This window comes from Anopheles coluzzii, chromosome 3 (genome assembly GCF_943734685.1).
Source record: "Anopheles coluzzii chromosome 3, AcolN3, whole genome shotgun sequence".
Lineage (NCBI taxonomy): Eukaryota > Metazoa > Arthropoda > Insecta > Diptera > Culicidae > Anopheles > Anopheles coluzzii.
Window position 1 is genome coordinate 42,608,136 of NC_064671.1, and position 26,809 is coordinate 42,634,944.

General features: G+C 40.6%; 2 protein-coding genes across 5 annotated transcripts in view; both read right to left on the minus strand.

Moving 5' to 3' along the window:
- The window catches only part of LOC120956499 (protein obstructor-E), a 216,559-nt gene that overhangs the window by 60,077 nt on the left and 129,673 nt on the right, over positions 1 to 26,809 (minus strand). The window lies entirely within an intron of this gene.
- Positions 1 to 26,809, minus strand: part of LOC120956508 (uncharacterized) — a 208,100-nt gene that overhangs the window by 2,978 nt on the left and 178,313 nt on the right. For both annotated transcript variants that reach the window (XM_049608105.1, XM_040378010.2), the window contains exons 21-23: positions 10,651 to 10,783; positions 858 to 996; positions 121 to 777 (exon numbers count right to left, since the gene is read on the minus strand). In XM_049608105.1, coding sequence (XP_049464062.1) covers positions 121 to 777; positions 858 to 996; positions 10,651 to 10,783 — 929 coding nt within the window. The remainder of the gene's footprint in view (positions 1 to 120; positions 778 to 857; positions 997 to 10,650; positions 10,784 to 26,809) is intronic.

Here is a 26,809-nt window from a genome sequence, read left to right on the forward strand (position 1 = left end):
TTTAATTAGTGTCTTCTTCAGACTCAAACTCATCAATATTGACTGCTTGCACTGGAGAGTTCACACACACACACACACACACACATACTAAAGGGACATAAGGATGCATAGATTAACTACCTTGCCCAACGCCCTTCAGGATGTCCAGTGTGCCCACGCCAACGAAATCGCCCCCATCGGCGGTCGGTATCGTGGGCAGAAAGCTTACGGTCGCCGGCAGCGGTTCGGGACGATGGCCACAAGCGTGTGAGTGTTGCTGTTGTTGCTGCTGCTGCTGCTGATGCCATTCGATGCTAACACTGCCCGAGCTGGGTGGTGGTCCTGACGGTGGAGGTGGTCCAGCCGCTAACACAATGCTGGGACTGGTTTCGATCGTAATGAGTGCCGGCACGCTCGTACCACCGACCACCATCGAGCCCGGACCGGAAGGTAGCAGCAGACTGCCGGCAAGATCGTAACAACCGCCCGCCCCGAACGGTGTCCCGGTGGTAACAGTCGTGTAGCTGCAGAGCCCTCCGCCCGCAGCACCCAGGAACGTGTCCATACTGTGACCCTCTAAGTCTACCACCTGCAGGCAGGGTTCGATGGTGGTAATGTGGGGCGCTGCTGCGGACTGTTGCTGCTGCTGCTGTTGCATCAGCGGTTGGGTAGCTGATGATGATGAGGAAGGGTGTTGCTGCTGCTGCTGCGAGGACAGTATTGTCAGAGGAATTTTCGTTGTCTTACCCACCGACGAGAGGCATTCGTTATCCTTATCTAGTTCCTGATTAGTATAAACTGGATGGAAAGAGTGTTCATGGAAAGATACATATAGATCTTAAGCACGTGGACAAGTTTGGGGGATCGCGCACACTTACAACTTAACGGACTATTGATTGATCCCGAGCAAAAGTTTTCGTCCAGGCTATTTTTGGTGCTGGACTTGCTGCTGGTCGACTCGGTTGTGTCTTGCTTCAGCTCTGCCTTCACCACGAAGCTAAACAGTATACAAAATCCCTGTACGAAGCGGGAGAGAAAATAAGACCGTTTTTAAAGAAAATTGGTTACTGTCACATATTGATGAAGCATTTGCGTCTAAATGTTGACACTTTGCCCCTAAATGTAGGCAATTGTAATAGTATTATTTTTTCCGAAGGAACAGCTTGAAATTCCTAATATTTTTTATGTTTTAATTGAATTTATTCATGCCGCATATACATTTTAAATGATTGTCATGATATGATAGACACAATTTATAAAGTAGCTGGTATTTTATAGGTCCTGATTTCACGATGAATGAATATTTTCTGTCGGTCAGTTAATCACCGGTGGTATTTTTAGAAGGTATGTTTTTAAACGACTGATAAATTCCTTTTAATCTCGAATTGGTTTGAGTTATTATTCAATTCGACGAAATAAGGACATTTTACGCCTAAATGTATGTAATTGTAGTTGCGATGTATTTCATATTACGGGACAGCTTGAGAAATTCCGAACATTCTGCATGTAGTAAATAATTTTTTCAGGCACAAACTATCAAACCAAACTGACTTCAGCGTAATTCTATCGTAAATTCCTTTGAATCTGGGCCTCTGCGGTGCATCAGAGTACATCGGAATCCATTGTATAAGTAATCATAAATGTGAAATTACTTTTTATCATCTAAAACATTAAATTACAGGGTTTCGAATCATATAAGGGAATAGTTCAATCACTTAGGGGAATGTTGCAAATCGGTAGGGGAATATTGCATGCAAGCTGTGTGTTGTGTTCTCGTACTTTTGTATTTAAATACTTTATTACATACAAAATAAATAATACGACACAATTTACAATCACAATGAACACTTTAAAATCACAAGTGCGGTGGCCGCGCACATGCGCACCGAGCGCCCCTGCCGAGAGCTCCTGCTCGATCAGCTCGCAAACACACTCTAACTGTGCGCTCGGCACACACTACCCTACGGACAACGAGCGGGTAATTTTTATCATGGTGTGCGTAAAAACCTAGAGTTAAGCCGATGGAAGATTTCCTAGGCTTAAAAAAGGGGGCGGGAACGGGTACCACGGTTCTCTCCCGCTCCCATACAAAATACACGGTGCGCTCTCTAAATGCTCGCGCCCATGCGCGAGCATCCTTTCGTGTGCATGTGTTTGTTTCTTTCGTGTTGCGCTGTGTGCGTTTCTTTCGTTCAGCGATCGCTCACACTCGCGCGTATTTTTTTGTTATCTAAAGCTAAACAAAAAAACAAACACGCGTCGATCTTTTTTTCATCACTTTATTCAAACATTTACATAACTTTACACGATTTCACACATTTACATACACAATATTAAACTAAAATAAAATCAATCGCTCCATCGATGCAAACGTTGAAGTGGCCGAATATCTGCGTAGATCCTGTTATAAACATAAAAAAGGTACGAAATGAAGCTGCGCGATGTACATAACATGCATTACGAATCATTCGCGCAGCTTCATTTCAATTCGCACAACACTTGAACACTTGAACACTTTACAAAATCCGTGTATTTCACACCGATTCTCCGCTTAACTCTAGGTTTTTACACACACCATGATAAAATATCCCGCTCGTTGTTTGTAGGGTAAGCCTTGCGCTGCATAGTGTGTGCGACAGTGTGCGTGACACACTGTCGTCCCCCTGGACGATGACCGGTGGCAGCGCAACTGCCACGGCAAGTCCAGGGGTCGGCACGGCTGCCCACAACACTGTGGATGTTTGCAATCACTTAGGGGAGTTGTGCAATCAATTAGGGGAATGTTGCAAGCGTACTGTGGAGCTGTCATCAGACTGTGGGTGCCGCTGTAAATACCTTAAAATATTTTCGTCAATCTAACTAACTTATCATGTTTAATTATGGCTCCACAGCAGGATTTCTTTAGTTTATCATGTGTACAGCAGAATCCCACACGAAAACAACTCCAAACGATGTTTTAAAAAAAACATAATCGGTATCAATTCGTAGCTTTTTACACCGGCACCCACAGTCTGATGACAGCTCCACAGTACGCTTGCAACATTCCCCTAATCCAGCTGTGTCAAACTCATTTCATCAGAGGGCCGCAAGTACAAATTTTCTGTGATTCGCGGGCCGCGAAGTTGAGAATGGAAAATATACCCCAATATTTATGTAAAATACTTTTTTACATTTTTTATGTTAAACAAATTGACTTTTTGTGTACTCCTCGCTTATTATCTGGAATCGTTTGTTATGTACAAATTCGCGATGTTATTTTTACATGTGCTATTTTTTACATGAGAAATTTTTTTTAATGTACTTTCAACGTTATTATTAAAATAGGACATTTTACATTACTCGCGTTCTCTTACAGCAGTTCTGCTAGAAAATATCTGTCAAACACACTTTTTCACTGAAGTAGGAGAAGTCTAGCAGCCTACAGTGAATCTTTTTCAAACAAACCGAGCTATCCATCACTGGATGAATAACAAAAATATTTTCTTGCAATTTTTTGACAGATCAAGAGAAAAATTGTAATAACACGTATTTAAACATTATTTTTCGCTAATTTCCAAGTTCCAAGTGTTCTGGTGATATATTCATTTCTTTTAACAAGAACCCGTATTTTACGAATAACTTTTTTTAAAATTACGATAATTTTATCTCACGAAGAGTCGTGGTGTGTGATCCCATACAGATCGGCAATTCTATTTTTGACACTTAAAGGGAGATGATTCGCGAATTGAGGAATTGAGGACTGTGTGAGCTAATTTATTAATAAGCTTTGTATTGCAAGGCTTCGGCATTTCGATTATTTTTATCCTTAATCTAAATCTTTTAGGCTTAAGCGTAATCATATCATTTTGGTTTTGATTTTTGGGGAGGTTGGAAATTACATTAATTCGTCTTGCAGAATGTTGGGTACAAATAATTCCAACTTGGCTACAATCATTTTTATTAACATTTATGGTGGCATGATTATGAAAAAAAACAGAAGTGGCTCCAATCGAATATCAATGATGTAACATTCTAAGGTCGGAAAAATCGAAGCCGAATGAATCCTTTACTCGGCAGTCGGGGGAATGGAGATTGTCAAATTCGGTGGGACAACCGATGACTCCAACGGTTCCGAATGGCTTTAAACGGCTCTATAGGCTTCGGGCCGTAGCCGATTGAGCCGGTCTCGTAGTACAGTCGTCAACTCGAACGACTTAACAACATGCCCGTCATGGGTTCAATCCCCAAATAGACCGCGCCGCCATACGTAGGACTGACTATCCTGCTATGGGGGGAATCAATTAATCACTGGAAGCCAAGCCCACAAGTGGGTACAGGCAGGCCTTGACCGACATCGGTTGTTGAGCCAAAGAAAAGAAGAAGATAGGCTTCGGACGGCACCGAACAGAACTGTTGATTTGATTTTGGCCGGATTCGGAGTAGGAATAGCTAAAATCGGAAATGGCTTTGAGCCGTGGATGCGATTCCGACAATCCATCACTAGTTGTTGCGAAGTTTCCTAGTGTGTGTATCAAGTTATTTTCATTCCTTTTTCGTTTGTAGACAGTTGACGCAAATCTATTTTTCCATACAGAATGCACAATCGAATGTGCACACAATTATGCTAATATTCAGAATTTAATCGAAACATAATACGACTGAGCTTGCATTCGATTCAATGATTCTTAAGGGTCTCGATTGATATGTACGTTAGTGTAAAATAAGTTTATGAGATGTTATGGGTACATTCATGTTAGTTTCCATATACCAACAAAAGGATTGTTCTTCTCTGGAAAATTTAATACACTTTGACAAATAGTAATAACAGATTTAGGGTTTGCAGTGCTTTTAGCAATTCTCAAAATACTCTCGCGGGCCGCATTCAAAATCGACGAGGGCCGCATGCGGCCCGCGGGCCGCCAGTTTGACATACCTGCCCTAATCGATTGCACAACTCCCCTAAGTGATTGCAAACATCCACAGCTTGCTTGCAACATTCCCCTACCGATTTGCAACATTCCCCTAAGTGGTTGAACTATTCCCTTATATGATTCGAAACCCTGTATTTTAAATTAACCTTCTTCTTAAGTTATTTTAGTACTAAAATGCCTGATTTTAAGTTTTTGTTTTTGATCGTGATTATTTGGTTATTCATTTATTTGTTAATTTATTTATTTATTTAATTCAACGGGCACAGTGGCCAAATTGAAGATAAGAAAAAAAAGCGTAAAATCATTTAAATTGAAATAATTGTAAAATCATTTAAATTTTTAGGGAAATTTAAGGATAAAAAATTTATCTTATGAATTTGTTTTTAATTCACTTCCGATTTATTAATCGTTTTCCACAATTTCTAAATCGTCCCTATGATTTATTGCTGTCGTTTGAACCAAATGATTCATTTTTTTTTAAAAGCTCAATAAATCGTGTGAGATGTAAGCAATTTTAAAAAGCATCCTTAGAAAACAAAAAAAAAGCATAAGAAATGTACATTCCACACAACCGGAGTAAATTGTAACTGTATGTAATGAAATTAATATTTGACTGCATTGATACCGTGCGAGGAGAATCGTTCACTCGTGCATAAGCAGCTCAATTTAGATACATTTTATAGTACATCAAATGACAAGAGAAAAAAAACAGCACTCAAATCCTCCGACGTTCCGTCTTTTTAGAAAAGAACCAAATTATTGAATTAGGTGTTTGAGCTAAAGACTAGATGGGTGTAGCTTTAACATAGCAAATATGTGGTTTGATAACTCTATGGACAAAGTAATGATTCATGATGATGACGATGATGATTATGATTATGGATGATGATTATATCCGTAACCGTATTTTTTCTTCTAATTCTCTTTAATTATTCTTCTAAGTTTTCATTAAGTTTGTGATAGTCTCTACGCTCTGCCTATGTTTTTATTTCTTTAATTTTTTTTGCAAGGTCAAGACTAGTTTAGTTAGGCTTAGTTTTTCATGAAATATTTTGTTTATTTGTTAGGGTTTATTTAGTTTTAAGTCTGCTTTATTTAGCCTTGATGGCGGATATTGAATTAATAAATGAAAGGAAATGAAATGAAAATATTATTGATTACTCGAAGTTTTTGATTTAATTTAGTACTTTTATACACTTTACCAATTTTTTTATATGATTCGTGCAGAAAATTCTGATATTTCTGGTTTTTAAGCGGTTTAAAATTATTATCAAAAATGCAATTTATACTGAACTTGAAGCAAATTGTACTGGTTTGACATTTGATCTGTAAAATTTAGAAAACTGCGTGTCTCCGAAACCTCGTTGGTCGAGAACCGCGTAACCGCGTAAAAGACTGTATAACGATTGCAAAATTGTATATACTAAAAATGTCTTAAGTATGCGCACTTAATCAATACTCCTCTAATGTACAGTAAAGAAATTCAAACAAGATAGTGGAACACAACACATGTTTACGATACCCAAATCAAACACACATGTACCGTAGATTCCAATCAGAACTGGAAATAATTGGCACACGGTGGTGCGGCACGTTACCTATACATTTCATTAAAATTTGCCACTCAACACACACACACACCCCTCGAATGTCCCTCTTCGGGGCGGATGTGCTGCTTGCTCTGCGGTTGCTTCGCGGGTTACGCTGGAAACACAGACACACACAATGAAATGTGCTTGTGCTTAGGTCGATCCATGCATTTCCAATTAGTTCCGCGGATTGGAGAGGCATGCGCGTGCAGTCGAGGCCAAATCGAACGCCACATTCGTCCGAACCTCGTCGTATCCGGTCCGCAAGCAACTAATTGGCGCAAGTCGGAAGTACTTTCTGGCCCCGAATCAGTGCGGAACACAACACACTACATCCCGGTAGCGCGTGTGAGTGTGTGTGTGTGTGTGTGTTTTCGGATATTGATGACGTCCACAAGAGGACACACTCGTTCGCTTGCCCTTACTCTTGGTTCTACCCTTACTCGCTCATACAACCCACTGTTTCGATAGGACACGGGACGATGGATTTCCGTTTGTTCATCGAACTTTTATCCCCGAGGGGGTGTACTGTACCGTACCGTCCACTCGGCGAATGTCACGTTGTCACGTACTGCTCGGAGTCGGGGGCGCTGGTTGACGAGAAACTTACTCCTTTTTTCCGCCCTACACACATACACACACACACACACACACACACACACACACACACACACACACACACTCGCATGCATGCAGAGAGCCAAAGTAAAGCAAGCAAATTGAGTGTTCCAGCGGTGCGGTGCACCCGTAGGAGATGGGCGACTTCATCAGTTTTGCGAACTACCGTGTGCCCTCATGCCAGGTTTTTTTTGTCTTTGAGAGAGGTTCGCGGCCACAGAACCACGGTCGGTCGTCGCCATTGTGGCGATGGATTGATCTGATTGGGAATGTAACCGTGGCACGACTCAATTAATGGTGGTGCTTACGCCATCTCACGGCGTTCTGTTGCCTGCTTGTTGCTTTTGAGGTTGGAAGCAGTTCTTTTACAATACCGAACGAGGCCCGATTCCTTCGGGAGCAACAAAATGATGTCATTAACTACGCCACCGGGTATCGGTGACACTCATTATGCATTCGACAATTATATGAGCACAGGAGGGACACACAGTGGACGGGGACTCTGTGTGTGTGTGCTGCTGGTTTTAAAACCCAGGACAGGAAATGAGAAACTGCATCATTAACAGATGTAGCCGATGGGCATCAGGCAAATTGTGCAACTGTTTTTCCCCGGCAGGCTTTCTTTGCTCATTATGTGGATGTGTGTGTGTGTACGGTATTGATAGTGATGATCAACTGGGAATCATATGGCAAGACATTTGCTGTAAAGAGATGTGATTTATTTACCCATGCAATTACAAAAAAATACAGCTCTCATTAAAATGTGTCCCGAAAGTGTGTCTTTGTTTGGAAAGTGAGACTCAATTATATTGGCAAACGATGATATGAAAAGAATCCATACAATGATATCTTTATCTTCCAATAACATCCCCATTAACAAATTAAGCTAAGCAATGTTGACTCTTAATAGGACTCGTCGCCTAAAGGTATGCAACGGGATTGGATATCCAATTAATTGTTGGAATTGCGAAAGAAATAGTTAAAAATTAACAGTCATTAAAAATTGCTCGAATTTGGCATCATGAACGTATTGAGTTGACTTGCTAATTTTAACGACTGGACCTAGGTCGTCGTTAAACAAACGATCGTCAAGAGCGTATGCGATACAAATTAATAGTCGTTTAATTATACAGCTCGATTGATATCGAGCAACTGTTTTGACGATCGCAGGACGCCACCAAGAAGGGAAAAGAGACTTAGGCAGTAAATAGCATCATGCGAGCCGAACTTTGCCGACCACCGTTGAGAGATATATTTGGTATCTCCTCTTCCTTCTTTTTTTTTACTGTATGATACAGAGAATCCAAAGGATGTTGCATCAAATAATTAATCCAAGAAAAGAACCACTATACCAAACATCATATATTGCATATTTCATTCGTACAATCACATCAACATTCGAGGGAGGTCGTAAAAACATTCCCCATTCTTGTACCGGAACACAGATGCCATAACCAATAAACCCAACCACCAAAGAACACACACACACAAGGATTGTTGTTCTCCGGTGCCGGATATTGAAAGGTCCGAATCTTAGCACAAACATCATTTGCACCCATCCGCTCGCGATGGTTACCGGTGCAATCAGCGGCATTATGAATTATTTACCTGCCCTGCCGCCCTACAGCTTTCGTTGCTGTTGGGCATACGCGAAAAAACAAACTGCTCTTAGATAAGCAGTGTTCTTGCAAAGCCGGAAAAATTTTGCACAGTGTCTATTCTTATTCCCGTATCCGAGAAGGAGAAAGCTCGGTAAATGGAAAATTCATACACATTGAACCCGTTCGAGGACCCGTCTCGTGGGACAAGTTTCGCTGAATCGCATCCCAACTCCATCTATACTTTAGCATACCGGAGCAGCCGGCCCACAGGTTGCTTACTATGAAGCGGTAACGAACACTCTCATCCTCAACCAGTAAGGAAGGACGAACCACTGATACAGCGGGAACTATCTCTTTAACATTGAGCGCGACAAAACGAGGAAGCTGCTTGGTAGAATATTCGATTAGTAAGTTCCCCTATTATTTGTTCTGCGCACTGATAGCCGGCAGAATGGCATGTGTTTTCTCCGGAAACGTGATCCAACTTGCTACCGGTGCTTCAGACAACAGCTAAGGCAACAACGACAACAACAAAAAAGCGAACTCAATAGGTACTCAAAACCAAGTCCAAACAAATGGCATCCCCAACGGGGGGGAATTATTTTCTCCGAAGAGTCGGCACCTTCACTTCTCTGCCCCACTGGTCGTTTTGATTTTCGGTAAAAAGCGTACAAAAACGATACCTCCCGCGTAAGCGTGAACGGGTAAAACTCCATTTCTCAACGATCGATGTGGGAGTTGCCTTTTTTTGGATGCTCTCCCGGCTCAGGGACACACATAACAATCAGTGTCGTGCTGCGCTTCCCACCAGTAGCAGCAAGTAGTGTGTGGTCCTCCTATCCCCTTCATGACAATGGTTCTGGTTCTGCTTTTTTTTTGCAACTGTTTGCAGCCCAAATACCTAAGGGAAGTGCATCAGCGCCATCGGCACCGTGTCGTGAAAAGAAATCTCTGCCCCGATGCTGGTTCCGGAGTCGTTGCAGGAAAGGTTAAGCACTCACAGGCGGAAGTGAGAAGGTTTATTTTTTGCGCCTTCCGTTACATACTTCAAAGCGGGTGTGAGATTTCGTGTGAGGTACCGATAAACGGAAAAATTTGGTAACACGTGCATCAAAAGGAATGAAATGGCAGGTGCTAGCTGCACGATGTTGGCAGCAACAGCATAAGGTTGCAGTTACACTAAACAGTAAAACAGTACTTTTCAGTGCGATGATTTTTGAGTGCAGATAATAATTGTTTCACGTTTGTAAGATCGTGCAAATTGATTTTCTTTGCAGGTGTACACTTTTCAATACAGTCTACACATTAGCGCCTAAATGTAGGCTATCTGTTACTTGAAGTATGCAATGTGCAGTGCAATTGGATGTGTTCGGCAATGTTATTGATTGAAATGTATTCAAACTTAATTAAGGCAGGCATAATTAAACGCTTTTGACAGAATAAAAAACACTTATTGTTATGTGCATTATAAACGGTAAATTGCATTAAGCATTGTATAGGTTTACGAATTGTATCATCAATTAAGTACAGTTAAAAAAAAGAACAAAGCAATCGTGCCATCTTGAGAAAAAAAGACACATTTTTTCCAAGAACGAGGATTGCAAAAAGAATGCGAATTAAAAAAACTGTACAAAAAAGTGAAAAAATTCCACAGTTCCTTGAAATTACTCTGTTAAACGGACCGTTATCGTTACATTCTTTTTAACAAATCCACACAACAAACACAAGCCAAAGCTCAAGTCTCAATCAAGTTTGTGATCTTTGCAGAAGCTATTCAAATCGTTCTACCATTCCCTTTTATGATTACACATCTCAGCCAACTGAATGGCCCGTTTGAACGTTCCCTGGCATGTCGCGGGTATCTGGTGGCAAATGTTGAACGTTTATACCCTATAGTGCAGATACGTGTGAGGGTATGTGGATAATTCGATTTTCGAACTACTTCCTACTTACCAGTGCTATGCTGTTACCGCTGAACAGATAACCGCACGACGTCAAACCGTCCGTATTGACGTACACCAGGTAGAACGTGTGGCAGAGCACATTCGACACAAACAGCAGCCCGGTCCGGTAGAGCAACCGAATCCTGTTAACGGGTGAGAAAGAGAAGCAAAAAGAAATGGAGATAGACATAAACACACGAGAATATTATACCGAAGGGGAAGACAAACGCTCCCCGAACATGAACCCACGATGACGGGAACGTTTGGGAATATAACCGTAAGTGTGATTTGCAAAAAGAGAAAGACACTCAATGGAAAGATGGCCGGATGATGATGATGATGATGTTGCTGTCGCTCCCTGGGGAGCAAGCTTTAACAATGTCGATCGAGGAAAATCCTTCCCACCAACACCAGAAGGAAGTTGAACAAATGTTTATTTGAATATCCCAAACGGTGCAGGAGATAAGATTTCGTTGGTTTGGGGACAAACAATTGTTAACAAGACACTTCTGTCATGCGGAATGCATGACTGTAGGGGTTTTGAGATATGAATTGGAAGGCTTCGTTGACTAATGGTTTTGTCCCGTATTTTATGTGAATAAAAAAAGGTGGTAATTTTAATGTTTTGTACAATTCTTTCGTTGATCGAAGTGAATCTCATGCTGTTTGATAAACGATTGCGCTGAATAATGTCCAAAAACTGTTCTGAGATCTGCGAATCATCCGAAAAAGACACTTGATTTGTTTCGGAGATTTCCGTTTATCGTACTGAATGGAAAACAATTTCCACTAGCGACGGACTTTCCAGTGTCATTATGGGAGGCGATAGACAAAGACTCCGGAGAGGTTAAATTACCACATTCAAGAGGAAAGTGTAGAATGGTGAAACAAGCAGTGCTGACGAGAGTGACGAGAAACTCCTCCGGGGACAAAATTTCAACACACAGACCGTAGACCCGGCAGTTGAATGAGAAACAAATTGGGCACGGATTTCAAGTAGTAGCGATTGCTGTCAATACTGCTGGTAGAGTTGGTGGCTCAGCTGTCGTGTTACAAAAGGGCTCCTTTTTTTTTGCTTCCTAACTGGCTCACGATGATGATGATGATGATGAAAGCGAAAATGCTGATGCGGGGATGATGAGGATAAAGGCAATCCCCTTGCCCCTTATCTATCGCTTATAGGAAGAGTAAGACATCAAACGAGAACAGGACAATGTCAGAATGGTCAGAATGATCAGAATGTAGCATGTGTTTTGGGATGGTGGTTTATGTTTCGTATTAGGTTCGATTGAATTTTTAAGCAATCACTGTAAAGGGGGAGGGAGGGGTTTGTGAGGCACAAAAAGCGCTTTAAACGAAATTTGGTATTGATGAGAAAGCACCATAGATGAAAAACACAATCGTGTCACTATGCGGAGAATTCTCCCAAGTGGCTAATCGATAGGATGAAACGCGTCAACATGAATAGGAATGTTTGAATTTCAATCAAAGCGATCGCTGATTACTTTTCTCTACCGACAAATTAAGTAGCAATAATGAGGCTGAATGAATAATGCAGCTGGGGTTTTCACAGCCTATCGGAATGGAATATTTTTTAGAATAATTAAGTCTAAATGTAGGCAATGCTAGATGTACTAAAAATGTGTTGGGCCATGCAACGTAAAATTACTACACTTGTTTTAAGATAAGGTGCAAAATTACATATTTTGTACGCTTGATCTGCAATACGCATTGTATCGGACCTAAGAACAGTAAATAACGTTTCCTAAAATCACCAACAAATAAGACGTTACCGTATAAAACAAAACTTTAAATAAAGCTACTTCATTTTCCTTGGCCAAGCAATCTACATTAAAGGGGCAAAACATATCGGTGTGTGCTTTCCAAGGAATAGCAAAACTTTCCTACAATACCGCACCATGGGAGCATCTAGCATCGACAATTCACGTTTCCTTTCCACACACTACATGTAATGTAACTTAGGCACAGCGTAGCGACCAACACCGGACGTAACTCTCGCTCCAGCAATACATCGCACAAAATACACTGTATGTCGAGGAAAAGTTTAGCACGCGCTTCGAATCAAATATCGCACACAAAAGGGTGAAATGGTTGCCGTTCAGCAAAACTGCTTCCCTGTTTGCAGATTTGTGTGCTTTAGCAGTGCATTGGGGAGAAAGGTGAAATGGTTACAAATAGAGTAAAGCTCCACGTATTTGAAATTTCATTTCCGCTAGAATGTCAAACCGGGGGTTAGATTTTTATTTCCATTCGCTCGGTAGCGCTTTTGAATGGCTTTGGGTGTATTGGATTAGTGGATAACTGGAGCAACATACAAATCGGTTAGGGTACGATGCAGCATGCAGTTTTGTAAATGTTCATCGTCAATGCCAATCTCTGTTTTGCTATCGCAGCGCTTCATGTACATCAAACTTGTGTGTATGTGAGCTAAGAATACTTATAATTCTTTCAACATACTCAACACTTGAGGCTCAACATGAGGCAAATATTTTGTCCGAAATTCTAACACCATTACCAACATTGGCAGTAGATTTTCTTGAATATGATACCCCTTAGATATTGGCATTTCCCTCTAGTCTGCAGCGAAAGGCATACTTTAGGGTATTAGGAAAGTTCCAACTAACAGTACCAGTACTACATCATGATTCTTATTGTTTAGGCAGGCAGCATATATACTACGTGTCCCTTATTTCCTTGTAGACATTTGTGCACATTCGGACGAAATAGTCTTTGGAAGTGTACTCTTCTTCTTGAGTTGGGATTCGAGCTGTTCAGCACGTATTTGGATTTCACCTTGCGGAGCCACTCAAATGAAATAAGGAAGTATAATAGAATAAAAGAAAGAGAAAAAGCGAGAGAAAAAAACCCCAACATCTCATCAATTGTCTAAGTAACTGAACGATGCATCATCATTGTCTATGGGGAGTTTCGCCGGAAAAGGTTCGTCTTTGGCTCAGGTTTATTTGCGGACGGACTCGGAAAACCCCCTCAGTGGGAGATGTACCTTGTCCGGTAAAAGTACAGAGTCCTGGAAGCCCGTCCAGTTGGCTCATTTCATTGGTCGGTCTTGGGGCACCTGATGGGGAAGGTCAGTTTGGTTTGTATATTTTGTGTGTGCAGAGTTCCGCAGCTGATGTGGAACGATCATTCGTACCAGAAGTCGCAACGCCATGGTACCATGGAACCATAATCGTTTGACTGTACGGATCAGTGAGTTTGTTTTCACTGGCAGTTTTGTAAATTGAATTAGATGATTGCACCGTAACTGAGTCCTAATAGATTGTACAATTTAAGCAGCTATGTCGGATTGAGATTCCATGTTTGCCAAAGGAAGTAGGTAAGTTGATGTATGGATTTGCAATCGTAGCAGCACGAATCATTGGTTTGCTGTTTTCGAACAGTTTAAGCTTTAAAAAGTAAGTTGTAGCATAAAATACTCTTTTTTTAGATTAAATCTACCAACAAGTATTGAATAAATCTATTTTGCAATGCAAATTGCATAAACTTAGGCGCTTTTAAGGTGAACCATTTATTTTGTCATTTATTTCAGCTGATTCAATTTACAATAATAAGATGCCACATTCCATTTCAGTATAAAATTAGAACAATCGTCATTGTGCATAATCTTGCGTTTAAATTTAGTAAGGGACTCACTCCACGACCAATGAAATTGTGAAACATAGTTCATCTTCAAATTGATTGCTTGTCAACTTTCGAAGCCCACCACCACCACCACCTCTCGAGTACGATTTGTTTACAATTATAAATGTAAATTACCGTAAAAGCTGTCCCAAACAGGCTAACCAAATAGCGGGCCGAGATAAATCGCTCTTCAACACGCGCAACAATCATCCAACATCATTTGCAAGCGAACAACAAATCATGATCATTAAAATCAATCGCTTGTATCGTTGTCTCTTTCGCTCGCTCGCTCTCTCTCTCTCTTTCTTAAGGTTGATGTATGCCTAACGAGCTTCCTTTACATTGCTCGATAGAGTGTGGATTGGTGGACGGGGTGGACTATGCCACTGTTCCATCCAACCCATCCCGCTCCTTATCCCTTTAAGCCGCCACTTCACACGGAAGAGGACAATTTGGTACCGATTTTCGAGGCGCAATCTCATCCCCCTCGGCTTTGGCTGTCGTAAATCTCCGCTTTATCTGCATGATTGAAAGAAATCGTTTACATCCGAACATTGTTGGCGCAACTCTGTGCTGTTGGCTGTGGTTGTGCTGCCGAAGGGGTCATCTGTAGTTGTATTGTGGGTACGAGAAGCTCGTCTTCATAATCCTTTCGCTTGTGGAACGCGTTGAGCCCAAAGGTGGCGGTGTGTGTGTGTGTGTGTGTGCGCTTTCTTGAGAGCAGCTGAGCTGTGGGTAATACTTGTACGCCTTCTGGGGCCGGTCGGCCAGTATACGCCAGTATCGTGGGAATAGTATTATAGAAGCGATGAGGAGCGCGTGAGGTAGCCGACGGGGCCTGGTGGAATAAGCCGGGACGGCCCCAGCTGGATGGTACTACTGTGCAGGATTTGGCTAAGAAAAGTTTGAGACCTCCTTCACGTAGTCTGAAGGCTCGTTAAGAAGCTGTATCTCGGAGCTGGATCCGAGAATTGCCCGAAAGTCGCACACACCAACAAAATCTTTGGAGCTTTCGAGAGGTTGTTGCCTGCCGGCGCACTGGACGAGCCGGATAAAGGGGCTAGGATTTATTTGGCTTTGTGCTGGCTGGTCTAGGGTAGCGTAGTGTACATGTGCCCACCACACACCACACCATGTGCAAAGGGAAGATTGCCCTTTATCCGTTCGCAGCGTTATACAGTCGCTGGTGTGGATTTTAATGGGGTACTACCCCTAGTGTCGTCTGGTCACACCAGCGCACACACATACACTTGCCGTTCGTCGTACGCTTGCACCCGGAAGTCCAAACAGCCTTTATGCAAAGGAGCGAAAAGGTGCAAGTGCATTGAGCATTGCTTTTCTTTTGCCAAAGTCTCGTCTTTAGCCCTGCTTTTGTGTTATGCCGGCGATTGCAATCACACTAACGAAGGTAACGAAGCGAAAGAAGCGGAATAAAATAAATGCCAAAGAATTGCAGTGTCGAATAACAATGGGCACTCGGGTTAGGCACGCAGTGCCGGGGCTCGTTGCAGCATGCCCCTACCGAGGATGATATTGAGCGTGCTAGATCGCACGAGGAACCAACTTCAGCAGCACAACAGCCAAGTTTCTTTAAGACCAACCAACGATGGACAAACTCGTTGGATTTGTCTCGCCCGAGACAGTAAGAAGGCCGGTTGGCTATGTGTTTGGAGTTTGCCCAAAAGTTTCGGTTGACCGTTGTTGCGTTCCTGGGGCCAAGGCGATACACTTCTTTGTGTGTGGTTATTTTGCCACGGAAGTTGGAGAAGAAATTCTTGTGTGCTATTCTTTGGCAGCAAACTGTCCCATGGAAGAGGAAAGCCGTCCAACGACTTTGGAAGTTCAACGAACTGGGACAGGAAAACGGTAGTTGAAGCGCAACACTGGACAGTAGAGAATGACACGATACCTTTCCCAGTGTCTTGCAGCATTTGATTTCGCTTTCACCGTTTGCCACAGTTCGACCAACGAGTAGAAAGTAAAGTACTGCAAGAAAATAGACAAAAAGGGCAATACTTTTGATGATAGCGCGTATTGAGCGTACTAGGAACGTTTGAAAGGTAAGGTAGGTAGAGTACTGTGGTACTGGCAAAACACGAGTAATACTGGTTTGGCATCCGTAGAGACAGAGTACAAAAAAAAACAACAGCCGTGCAACAAATTAAACTTTATTTTCTGCCCCAGTATCATTTCCGCTTTCCGTTTTGCGATGTGTGTGTGTGTGTGTTGTGGCTTGGGAAATGTGGGCAAGTTTGGTGCCCATTCCCACTCGAATGGGTTCACCGAGTCGGACGTCTTTACGGTGATTTGTTGCTCAATTGGTTGGAACGGTTTGCAAGAGCGTTAGTTCGTAGAGCAGATTGGGCGCGGGGAAGGGTAAAATTCTCATTTGGTCGAATCGATGTTTGAACGCGTAATGGAAAGTAATGCTGTTTAATTAATTACTCGTGTGTTTTTGAGCGGACAAACAGCTAAACAGCTACAGCCGGGAAGTAAATAAATCAAGCCCGTTGTTGAAAGTTGATTGCAATGCTTAAGAAAATAGTTATGATGAAAATACTTTTTTTTATATACCAGAGATGTTGTAAACAGCTATTTTTTAACAAATAAAGCCTAGGTTACAGCTCCAGTAGATTTGAACCTAAAATTTGGGTTTTTTGGGTGATATGTTTCATAAACTATTTTCTTAGAATATGGCTTAGCGTACAGCAAAAGAAAGGAAATTCAAACATGTTATAATAAGTAATTAAAAGCATTTCTTTATGATTCTTCGCTTATGGCTTAGCGAATATGGCTTAGCGTACAGCAAAAGAAAGGAAATTCAAACATGTTATAATAAGTAATTAAACGCATTTCTTTATGATTAACGCTTGTGAGAAAATAATGGTCAGTAGAAAATCACAAAGAAATGTATTCAATTCATTATTTCAATATGTTTTACATTGCAAATAGTTGGGGAATTGAATTTCCTATCGTTTGGTGTACGATAATCCATATCCTGATGAGTATTTAATGAAATCTAGCAAAACATAAATTTAACGTTCAATTTCACGTAAGGTCTAATCTGACCTTTACATTACGCACTCATATGGACAACGTTGTTTGATTACCGGTCACAAATAACAAACATTAAATTAACGCTATTAGTTTCGTCTTTTGTAAATCCTTCTCGAACGCCTAGATGTATGCAAATTAAATACATTAGCTGTTTTAAGTGTCTGTAACGACAATCTTATGTAACGTTCGTCTTTTTAAACAATCTTAATAAGCTCTAAAAGCAGAACAAATTAATAGCTCTCTATTAGCGGAATTTAGGGCAAGTGTGCCACCTTAAGCATTTTAAGTTATAACTCACTAAAACGTGTTTTTCAAAAGCCGATATAAATCTCATAACCATTTTACATCTATTTCCTCACTTATAAATGAGTTTCGCTTGAAAAAAGTGCAAATAAAACAGTTTTTGAAGCATTTTAAAAAGGGTCCAAAAAGACGATATTTTTTGGGTTATGGGGCAAGAGTGCCACTCGTATGGGGCAAGACGGCCACCTGGTTAAAATAACCGTATTTCTTAGATAATTGGAAATTATTACGTTTGTACCACTAGTGTATGTATTCCTACATGTCTTGAGTCACCAATGAACCCCTTTTCATCACAATCTGTATCGCAATATGGGTTGTTGCTGGTCTGTTTTTCCGGAGTAGAAACCGCTCGTAAAAGCGCACCATACCGCTGAACGCTACAACAATGTTTACATTTTTGACAGCTCTCGCCTATGAAAGATGGTGGCACACTTGCCACAAATAGAGATGGCTCTTTTGTGCCAAAAGTTGTAACTTTTTTGAAATTGAATTTTTCAGTGACATAAAGAAAGTTTTTTTCAACTAACCCCACAAAAAAATTCACGTTTTCTCAGCTATACGGTGGTGTAAATATTTTCTCGGTTGATTGTTCGCATGATTTTTGAGAGCTTATTTGGTTGGATTAAAAAATTATAATATTCTGCTCAATTTTGAAACTCAACATAAATCAGTTCAAAACAATGGGAAATTTCGATTGGTCTATATAAAATTGTCGGCTCAGTATACCTAGTCATAGGAAAGCAACCAACTGTATACACAATTGATCATTAAACTAAAGTTTTTAAGGACAAATGCTTGGTGGCACTCTTGCCCCGTATGGCACACTTGCCCCAAATTCCGCTACGTACTAGTTAACTTATAATTCGTCTAAAGCAGACATGCCAAATACACATACCATGGCAATTTGACATATTTGACTAATAGTATTTACACGGACAAGACCATCGGTAGATTTTATGATCTGCCCTCCAAGAGCCCTGTTGATTACAGTGTACTCCACCTAGTTAGTAAACTCTGCAAGTTTCGAAAAAAATTTTTTTTTAAACCTCCCTTATTTGAACATTTTGCACAGTCCCTTGATTTCCAGTACATTTTTGTTCCTCTTATTTGGAAAACCTCTGAAATCTGTATCCCTCTTATTTTGTATAGTGTTGCCATGGTTATTGAATGATGTATGTTCAAATTGGCAATCGTGTTCGCAGTTTCCTATAGCAACAGTTAAGGCTGCATACTAAATCTTCTGTCTCTTTCTTGTTTGTACCTTTCATTCACTGCTTGACCTTTCATTCACTTTCAACCTCTGTAATTTGAAAACCCCTCTTATTCGCCAGTCCCATCGCCTCTCAAATAAGAGAGAGAGTTGACTGTAGTAAAATATAAATTTGCTTTAGCGTTAATGATCCGTTTTCTATGCCGAACATAAGTTCCATACTGCACCGAGCGCAGTGTCGAAAGAATTCTCAAACTTTGGCCAAAAATAATTGTTGTAGATGGAAAATGGTGCATTTAAAAAAAAATCCCAGAAACTAACCTATTTTACGGTTGCTAAAGTATATTAACACACTTGAAGGAAAACAAATGTCACCCCCTTGTCCTCTTTTTAGGTGTTATTCACCTAAATTGGAAACAAGTTCTCTTTCTCCCTGCAAAATGTTGCCTACATGCATATCGGCCCACTACCTAAAATGAATTTGACATCAAGGGTCTAAATAAATGAAACCTACAGAAATATTTAAATAAAAGCATCAAGTTGAATAGTCCAAAAACTTTATAATGCAATTTAAACTTTTACCTTAAGCTTTGCTTACTGTACCTATCACATTAAAATGCTTATTACATTATTGAAATACAGCACTTGCCTAATGGCCACAAAAATGGGCCACAAATAGCGCTCGCTATTTACCATCTCCGCGGAGCAACAATAATAAACAAAGACGTTTATTGAATTTTCTCCATCGATTTCTCCCTCGCTAATGCGTTAGAGAACCGCCGGGGCGTGAATCTTCTTATATGTCTTATCCATTATGGGGTCGCATGAGTATATGCAAGCCAATATGCTTCGCAACAGTTAGGCTGAATTGAATAATGACGGCTAGGAGAGAAAGGGAGCCGAAATCGCCGATGGTTAAAAGGTATTTTTGTTTTACTTCGGTGATCTGTGGTGGAACGGAACGGAAACATCACGACACTGCTTTACCATACGGGCACAGACACACACGTGCCGTACAGGGGGCAGGAACTTTCGTAGATGTTTCCAAGAAGCTTGTGTATGGCTGTTGTTTCTCTGGTTTACCATAGGCAACCAATAGGGTGTTTGTTTCGCTTTCCCAGCCTCATGGAAAGTCCTTGGGCGAACGGAGAACAGAGTAGGGGGTAGCATGTGCGGTGGGTTTTGGTTTTGGGGTTCATAAATAAATAGATGGTTTTGCGTAGGAGCGAGAACACCCTGCGAACGGGTCCCTCAAGCGGCAATAGAAACACGCACTAAGGTAAGGTACGATGATATCGATATAATCGGTCTAGCACATCCACAGGACCCCGAGAAGCAGGCCGTATGAGATTGAACCAGTTCCCGCGGAGAGAAAAATCTGCCCAAAAGGTGTACATACCACCGTAGCAAGCTCAACAAGTCAGTGCAGATCTCCTTCGGTTCTGGTAATGCCTCGCAGTAGCTGAAGGGACGACCATACGTCGAAGCTTATCCACGAGCTACAGTAGCTTACCCATCTCGACACGCAGGTCGAAAGGATCGAAAAAGTGAAACGACGGACGAATAGAATGATTTCATCTGCCATCGTCAGTGCGCATCCTTTGCTCGTTGGAGCGTTCGATTTTTCTTGTAATCAGATTATCGGAAAGGTTTCCCTCTGGCTGCCATCGTTTTCTCTTCACTCGCAACCGCCTGGAGGGGTAACACACGTTTGCCGTTGCCCATTTTCCTTCCACCGTCACACGGATGATGCTGTCCAGTGGAATCCATCGTAGGCCATATGGAAAACAAATTTAATAAATTCTATTGGACTGGCTGAACTTCGGCCTAAGGGCAGAGGCAAGCTGAATCGGATACGGAGCTGAACACAACAGCAGAAAAAGAAAATCAAAAGAACTAGAGCAAACTTTGTCGCGGACGTGCGCAGAGCGGCAGGACCGGAGACTTCAGCACCGATATTTCCGTACCGGAATGGTGTTCACGACCGATTGTCCTTTGTTGACCCAGAAAGTGAGTGTGTGTCGGAGGAGGAGGAGGAGGTGTGCAGGATAGGAAAAAAGGCTCCCGGATCGTTGTTAGGTCCTTTGCCGTCCCAATGGACGGATATTATCTGCTTAAAGAGTTAAACGTGCCCAACGGAGGCCTCTGGCATCGATGAATGTTATTTGCATGGGAGCGATATTGATAGGATCTCCTCGAGGAACTTTAAGGTTTGATTCGTGGGCGGTGACGTTCCCAAATGGACTGGCTTGTGCCCTAAAGCAAACAGGGATAGGCGGAGGGTTTAAAGTTCTGAATATCAAATAAGCTCTAAATGATGATGTAGCAAATGAAAAAAACACATAATTTATGCTCCATTAGTCAAAGGAACTGAATAAATCGTAAGCAAATAAGAAACATATCTTTTTTTTAAAAAGGATTTTTTTTACTCTTTTTACATTCAAAAAGTGTACGTCATTTAAACTGGTCCGGATGTTTTATGTATTTCTTAAATTAGAGAGACCGCCTGATAGTATGCAATCTATATAATATTGTAAAAATAAAATTAAAGTCGTGAACGGGACAAACCAGTGGAATATGAACGAACGCGATAACACTTTTAAGCTGATTCGGATATGATTCGATTGCCATTTGTACAGGTCTTGGCTATTGGGCTGATGGATAAAAAGTCACAAAAAGTCAACATACAGATCTTGATTGGTGATGGGTAAAAAAGAGTGCATTCATTATGTGTAGGATTGCGCCCTACACTAGATTACCTTAAACTCGCGATTCGAGTTTCAAAGGTAGCAAAAATCAGCACGATACCAAATACACCTGAGAACGCTGACAAGTGTCAAGTAAGAGCTACCCACCAAGGACTCTGTACAAGATTTGACAGCTGAGTGATTTGTAGATGTAGAACAATAAATTCTGACTCCGCAATCTGTGCTGTTAACTGAATTCTGAATATATTTCTTCGGGTACTTATTACAAAGTGCTGTGCTCCGTTAGCGATGTTTACATTTTGGGGTTTGTACGCTGGCTTAATGTCCCCTCTTTCCGTGAACATACAAATGTTTCCTTATTATAAGTCAATACATCACCCTTGGACCCATGATTTGCATAACTAAAGTAGTAAAGTAGTAAGAAGATTCAAGTCAGTTGCAAAGGAGTCCGTTGCAAGAGTTGCAAAGGAGTCGAAAGATTCAACTCATGAAGAGAGTCGATTCTGATTGATAATAATACAGGAGTCGAACAGGAGATCTCTCGAGAACAGTAAACAAATGAAATGGAAGAACACTGGGAGAACACTTTTCTCTCGTTACAAATCATTCGAGACTCTCTCTAGAAAAAAAAGGGTTACAGTGTGAGACGAAAGAAGTATTTGTTTGTGTTAAAAATAATGTATATTAGTAGCTGTACATTTTGTACATTACATGTAAATCACATTATTGCCATAATATTCATCATAGTGAAATGATGAATATTTCATGTAATTTCCGATCTTATAAGCAAAAGATAAGATGGAAAAGATAAACAGAAATTGCTGTAATATGCAGATAGAATTGATCGTTTGTTGTTAAATTTGTCATTAAGGACCACTTAAATCGTGTGAAGTGTGGGTCCCAGACTAGTATAGCTTTTATAATAGATCAATTGACTTGACGTATTGAAAAATGTTCGCAACTTTTTGGTGTAATGTTTTTTCTTTCCCTTTGTTTTTGCTTCTCCATACGGTTATTTATTTGCCTGCAAGAAAGGTTATTCATTTCTGAAAATAAAAGAAGCAAGTGCAAAATAACAGCTTACAAAAAAACACTAAAAGAATTGTTTGAAAGGGTGTGATAATGGCAGACTCTTTGTGTGTGTGTGTGACACTTATTCTTGATAAGCAATAAAAACCGTGGCATGAAGAGAGCAGTCGAGAGATAATAAGAGAATCATTTTTTTAAATAGTCCTTCACCAGTGGTCGGCAAACTTTGTAGCCCCAAGATTCCATTTCAATGGATATACTCGTAGCTTTTCAAGTGCAGCAACAAATAAAAAAATCGAGTAGTACAATATTTGAAAATTTTAATACATGCGTGAAAGAAAAAGAATCGTGGGCCATGTGGAAAGCAGCCTCATGTTGCACCAGTCTCGGTGCCCCAATGTCCAGCCTTCAGGGGGCCCTAGTCCCTAACACTCTGTCAACTTGTATACATAGTGCATACTATAGACCAGCGGTCGGCAAAGTCCGGCCCGCGGGCCAAATGCGGCCCGCCGCAACATTCAATCCGGCCCGCGAAAAGATTTGACTGATTTTGAAAGATGGGAAGAAACGATCGTATACAAATTACTGAAGATCTTCTAGTATACCATATTAAACCATCGTACAACTTTCAATTAAAGATACTGAACGGTCCATCATTCCATAATACTTTAATTATAAGTTGAAAAAGTACGATGGTTCGAACTCGAGGTCAATAACCCCGTGGCTTTTGCATGAAAAAATATGCCATTTCGACTGGCTGTAGAAAAAAACTAGGAAAGATAATTTCTTTACATTTACATCTGTTTAAAGGGAATTATTTCAGATCACTTGCACAAATAAGTTCAAGACTTTGCAAATTGCCTTTCGTCAGTTATTAGGAATTCCAGGTCCACCATGGTGGACGAAGACAAGCATGATTTAAGTTCTACCTTTGATTTTCATCAATTCCTCCAAAGTTTTCGCTACAAAATTATTAGAGTAGAGTTTTTGCATCACGTTGGCGTAGAAAAAAATCGATGGGACACATGTGACGGATGTTGGACCAGTTTGCGCACTATGGTGTTATATCGAAATTCTGTCGAAATTCACCTGAAATGATTGCATTGAGTTTTTGCGTAATTGTTTGCCACTGCGAAGCCAGTGGATGCGATTTCTAATTCCTGATTTGTTTCTTCATGTTTCCCAGGTATTATTTTACTGTTTGGTGGGTTGCATCTATATCCCGGTCCAGCTAACGCAGTAATGTAGGCACTTGACCTGACCCTCTGTCTCCATTTCAGCTTTATTTGAATTGAAACCTCAAAAATGAACCTGGGCTTTCTTTCGATGCTTTGATTGTTGCCTAATAGTGCCAAGATGTTGGCGACCGAAATGCCAAAACGGGTATTACTTATTATATACGACGTCCACAAACTTCCGCACGGAGTCCATTTTGGACGCTACGGGGTGCCATTCTTTGATCGCGTTTTGCAACAGAGTTTTGCATTGAAGTTTTTTGTTATAAAACAGGTATCTTTTGCACAAATTTAATGCAAAATGCATTAAGAACACTAAGGAAATTCAAAAAAAGCATACAATATTTCAAATAATTAAAATATTTGCAAAAAACAAATGGAGCTGTCAAATTTAGAGGAATCGCGTACTGCGAATTCGCGTATATCGAGTATCGCGTACTGCGGATAATTGCTGTAGTCTTTTTCTTTGGCTTAACAACCGTTGTCGGTCAAGGCCTGCCTGAACCACTAGTGAGCTTTAGCTTTCAGTGACTAATTGATTTCCCCACATAGCAGGATAGTGAATCCTTCTTACAGGGTTTCCAATGATATTATTGACGTGTTCAGCGAGTTGTTGATTCGTTCGGGCATATAATTGACACTTTCAGCGAGATATTGAATTCTTCGGAAGCAGGCGTTGACAAGATCGGCGACACTATAGAGCTGTCACTTTCGTACCCCTCGGACTGCAGCTTGGATCATTCTCATCAGAAGGTAAACAGACGGTTTTCGTAAAAATATGTTTGTTTTAACTAATTTATGTATTAAACAGCTTGGGGAATGATTATTAGCTACTTTTAGGACTTCTAAGAATAAAAAATTGAACCCTGCGGCACAGTGTGTAAACAAAACAAATGACAGCACTACAGAATCGCTGAACATGTCAATGCCTGCTTACGAACAATTCAATATCTCGCTGAAAGTGTCAATTATATGCCCGAACGAATCAACAACTCGCTGAACATGTCAATAATATCATTGAAAACCCTGTATGGCGGCACGGTCTATTTGGGGATCGAACCCATGACGGATATGTTGTTAAGTCGTACGAGTTGACGACTGTACTACGAGACCGGCTTTTTTATATAGTACCAACCTTCAAATGATTCGTGTCAAAATTTGACGTCTGTATGTCAATTAGTTTGTGAGACAGAGCGTCTTTTGTCAAGCAACTTTTGTTATTTTGTTGTTCCACCAAGACAACGCACCGTGCCACAAGTCATTGAGAACGATGGCAAAAAATCATGAATTGGGCTTCGAATTGCTTCCCGACCCACCGTATTCTCCAGATCTGGCCCCCAGCGACTTTTTCTTGTTCTCAGACCTCAAAAGGATGCTCGCAGGGAAAAAATTTGGCTGCAATGAAGAGGTGGTCGCCGAAACTGAGGCCTATTTTGAGGCAAAACCGAAGGAGTACTACCAAAATGGTATCAAAAAATTGGAAGGTCGTTATAATCGTTGTATCGCTCTTGAAGGGAACTATGTTGAATAATAAAAATGAATTTTGACAAAAAAATGTGTTTTTCTTTGTTAGACCAGGGACTTATCAGCCAACCTGTTACGCTTTTGGCCATTCACTTTTTTGGCCATCATGGTTAGAGTTCGACTGATAGAGGAGTCAAATTTTGTCTGCTAACTAATGGGATACTACTACTCAAAGTACAATTAACGTGTTGTTAGTGCGGGTCAAGATAAACCCATGCAATATCGACAATTGTTGTCCTCTTTTTAATGTAACCGTCATGTAATATTAACATTATTTTAACACCACAATAAGATTATCGGAATGAAGATTGCATACGAAATTTTCTGATTAATATTTTTATCTATTATTTTTTTTTAGTAAGTATTATCAATGTTGAACCATTCTTGGATGACACAATTATAGGAAAACAGCAATAATACCAATCGCATTGCTTGATATCATTAACCAATTATTTTGTTTCTAAAATTATTTAATGTAATAATTAAATCATAATAATAGAAAACCCGCTTTCTCCTGGCCCGCGGCTAGATCATTAACTAAATTTGGCCCTTTGCCTCAAAAGATTGCCGACCGCTGCTATAGACTATCAATCTACGGCGCCCCAGGCGACCACCTAGTCTGCTTACCGTTAGATCCGCCGCTGTGAAGGAGTCAAAAGAGTCCATTTAAGATTCAACTCTTGTAACAGAGTGAATAGCCGTGAGCCACTTTTTTAAAAGTTTCACAAATCGCATCACTAGTCTAGATACATTATGGCTGCTGTGTCGCAGAAAAACAAGGCAGGACGTTTTAATTAAATTTTAAATCTAACATAGTTGTAAAACGGTTTCTAAACAGTAAACGGCTGAAATTTGTTTCATTAATTCAAATGTTGAACTCCCGGCTTCATTTGTCTTGTTCAACAACTCTGGTCTGAATGGTATTTATGATACATAACGCCTAAAGCTATACTAAGTATAAACAAATATTCCGTGGTTAACAGTTTGCATAAGTTCAGGCACTCAGTAAAAGCTTTCCAGAGATTTTATTTGTTTATATTAGTCATCGGTGGAATATTTCGATGAAGCTCTCTCTACTAAAAATTCTTATTTTTCAAATATATTTTAAAATATATTTAAAATAGTGACAAATTTCAGTTAAATAATTTTAGCTTTCAAAATGACAGCAATAAGAATTGGAATCAAAGGGGAAATTGATCAATCGGTTAAATAAAGGCATGTATAAGTGCTCTGCAAATGATCATTGAATGTAGGCGCAATATTTCATCAGTTCTCTAAATAAAAGCTACAAAAGTATCATCCATAGATGAAAGGAAGCATTTTCCACCCATTCTGAGAACAGAATTGTAGAACGAATCTCAAACGTTTCCAAGTATTGCTACAGAACAACTAAAGTTCAACAATCGAACTCTTCAGTCGATGCGAACAATCTTGGTTGAG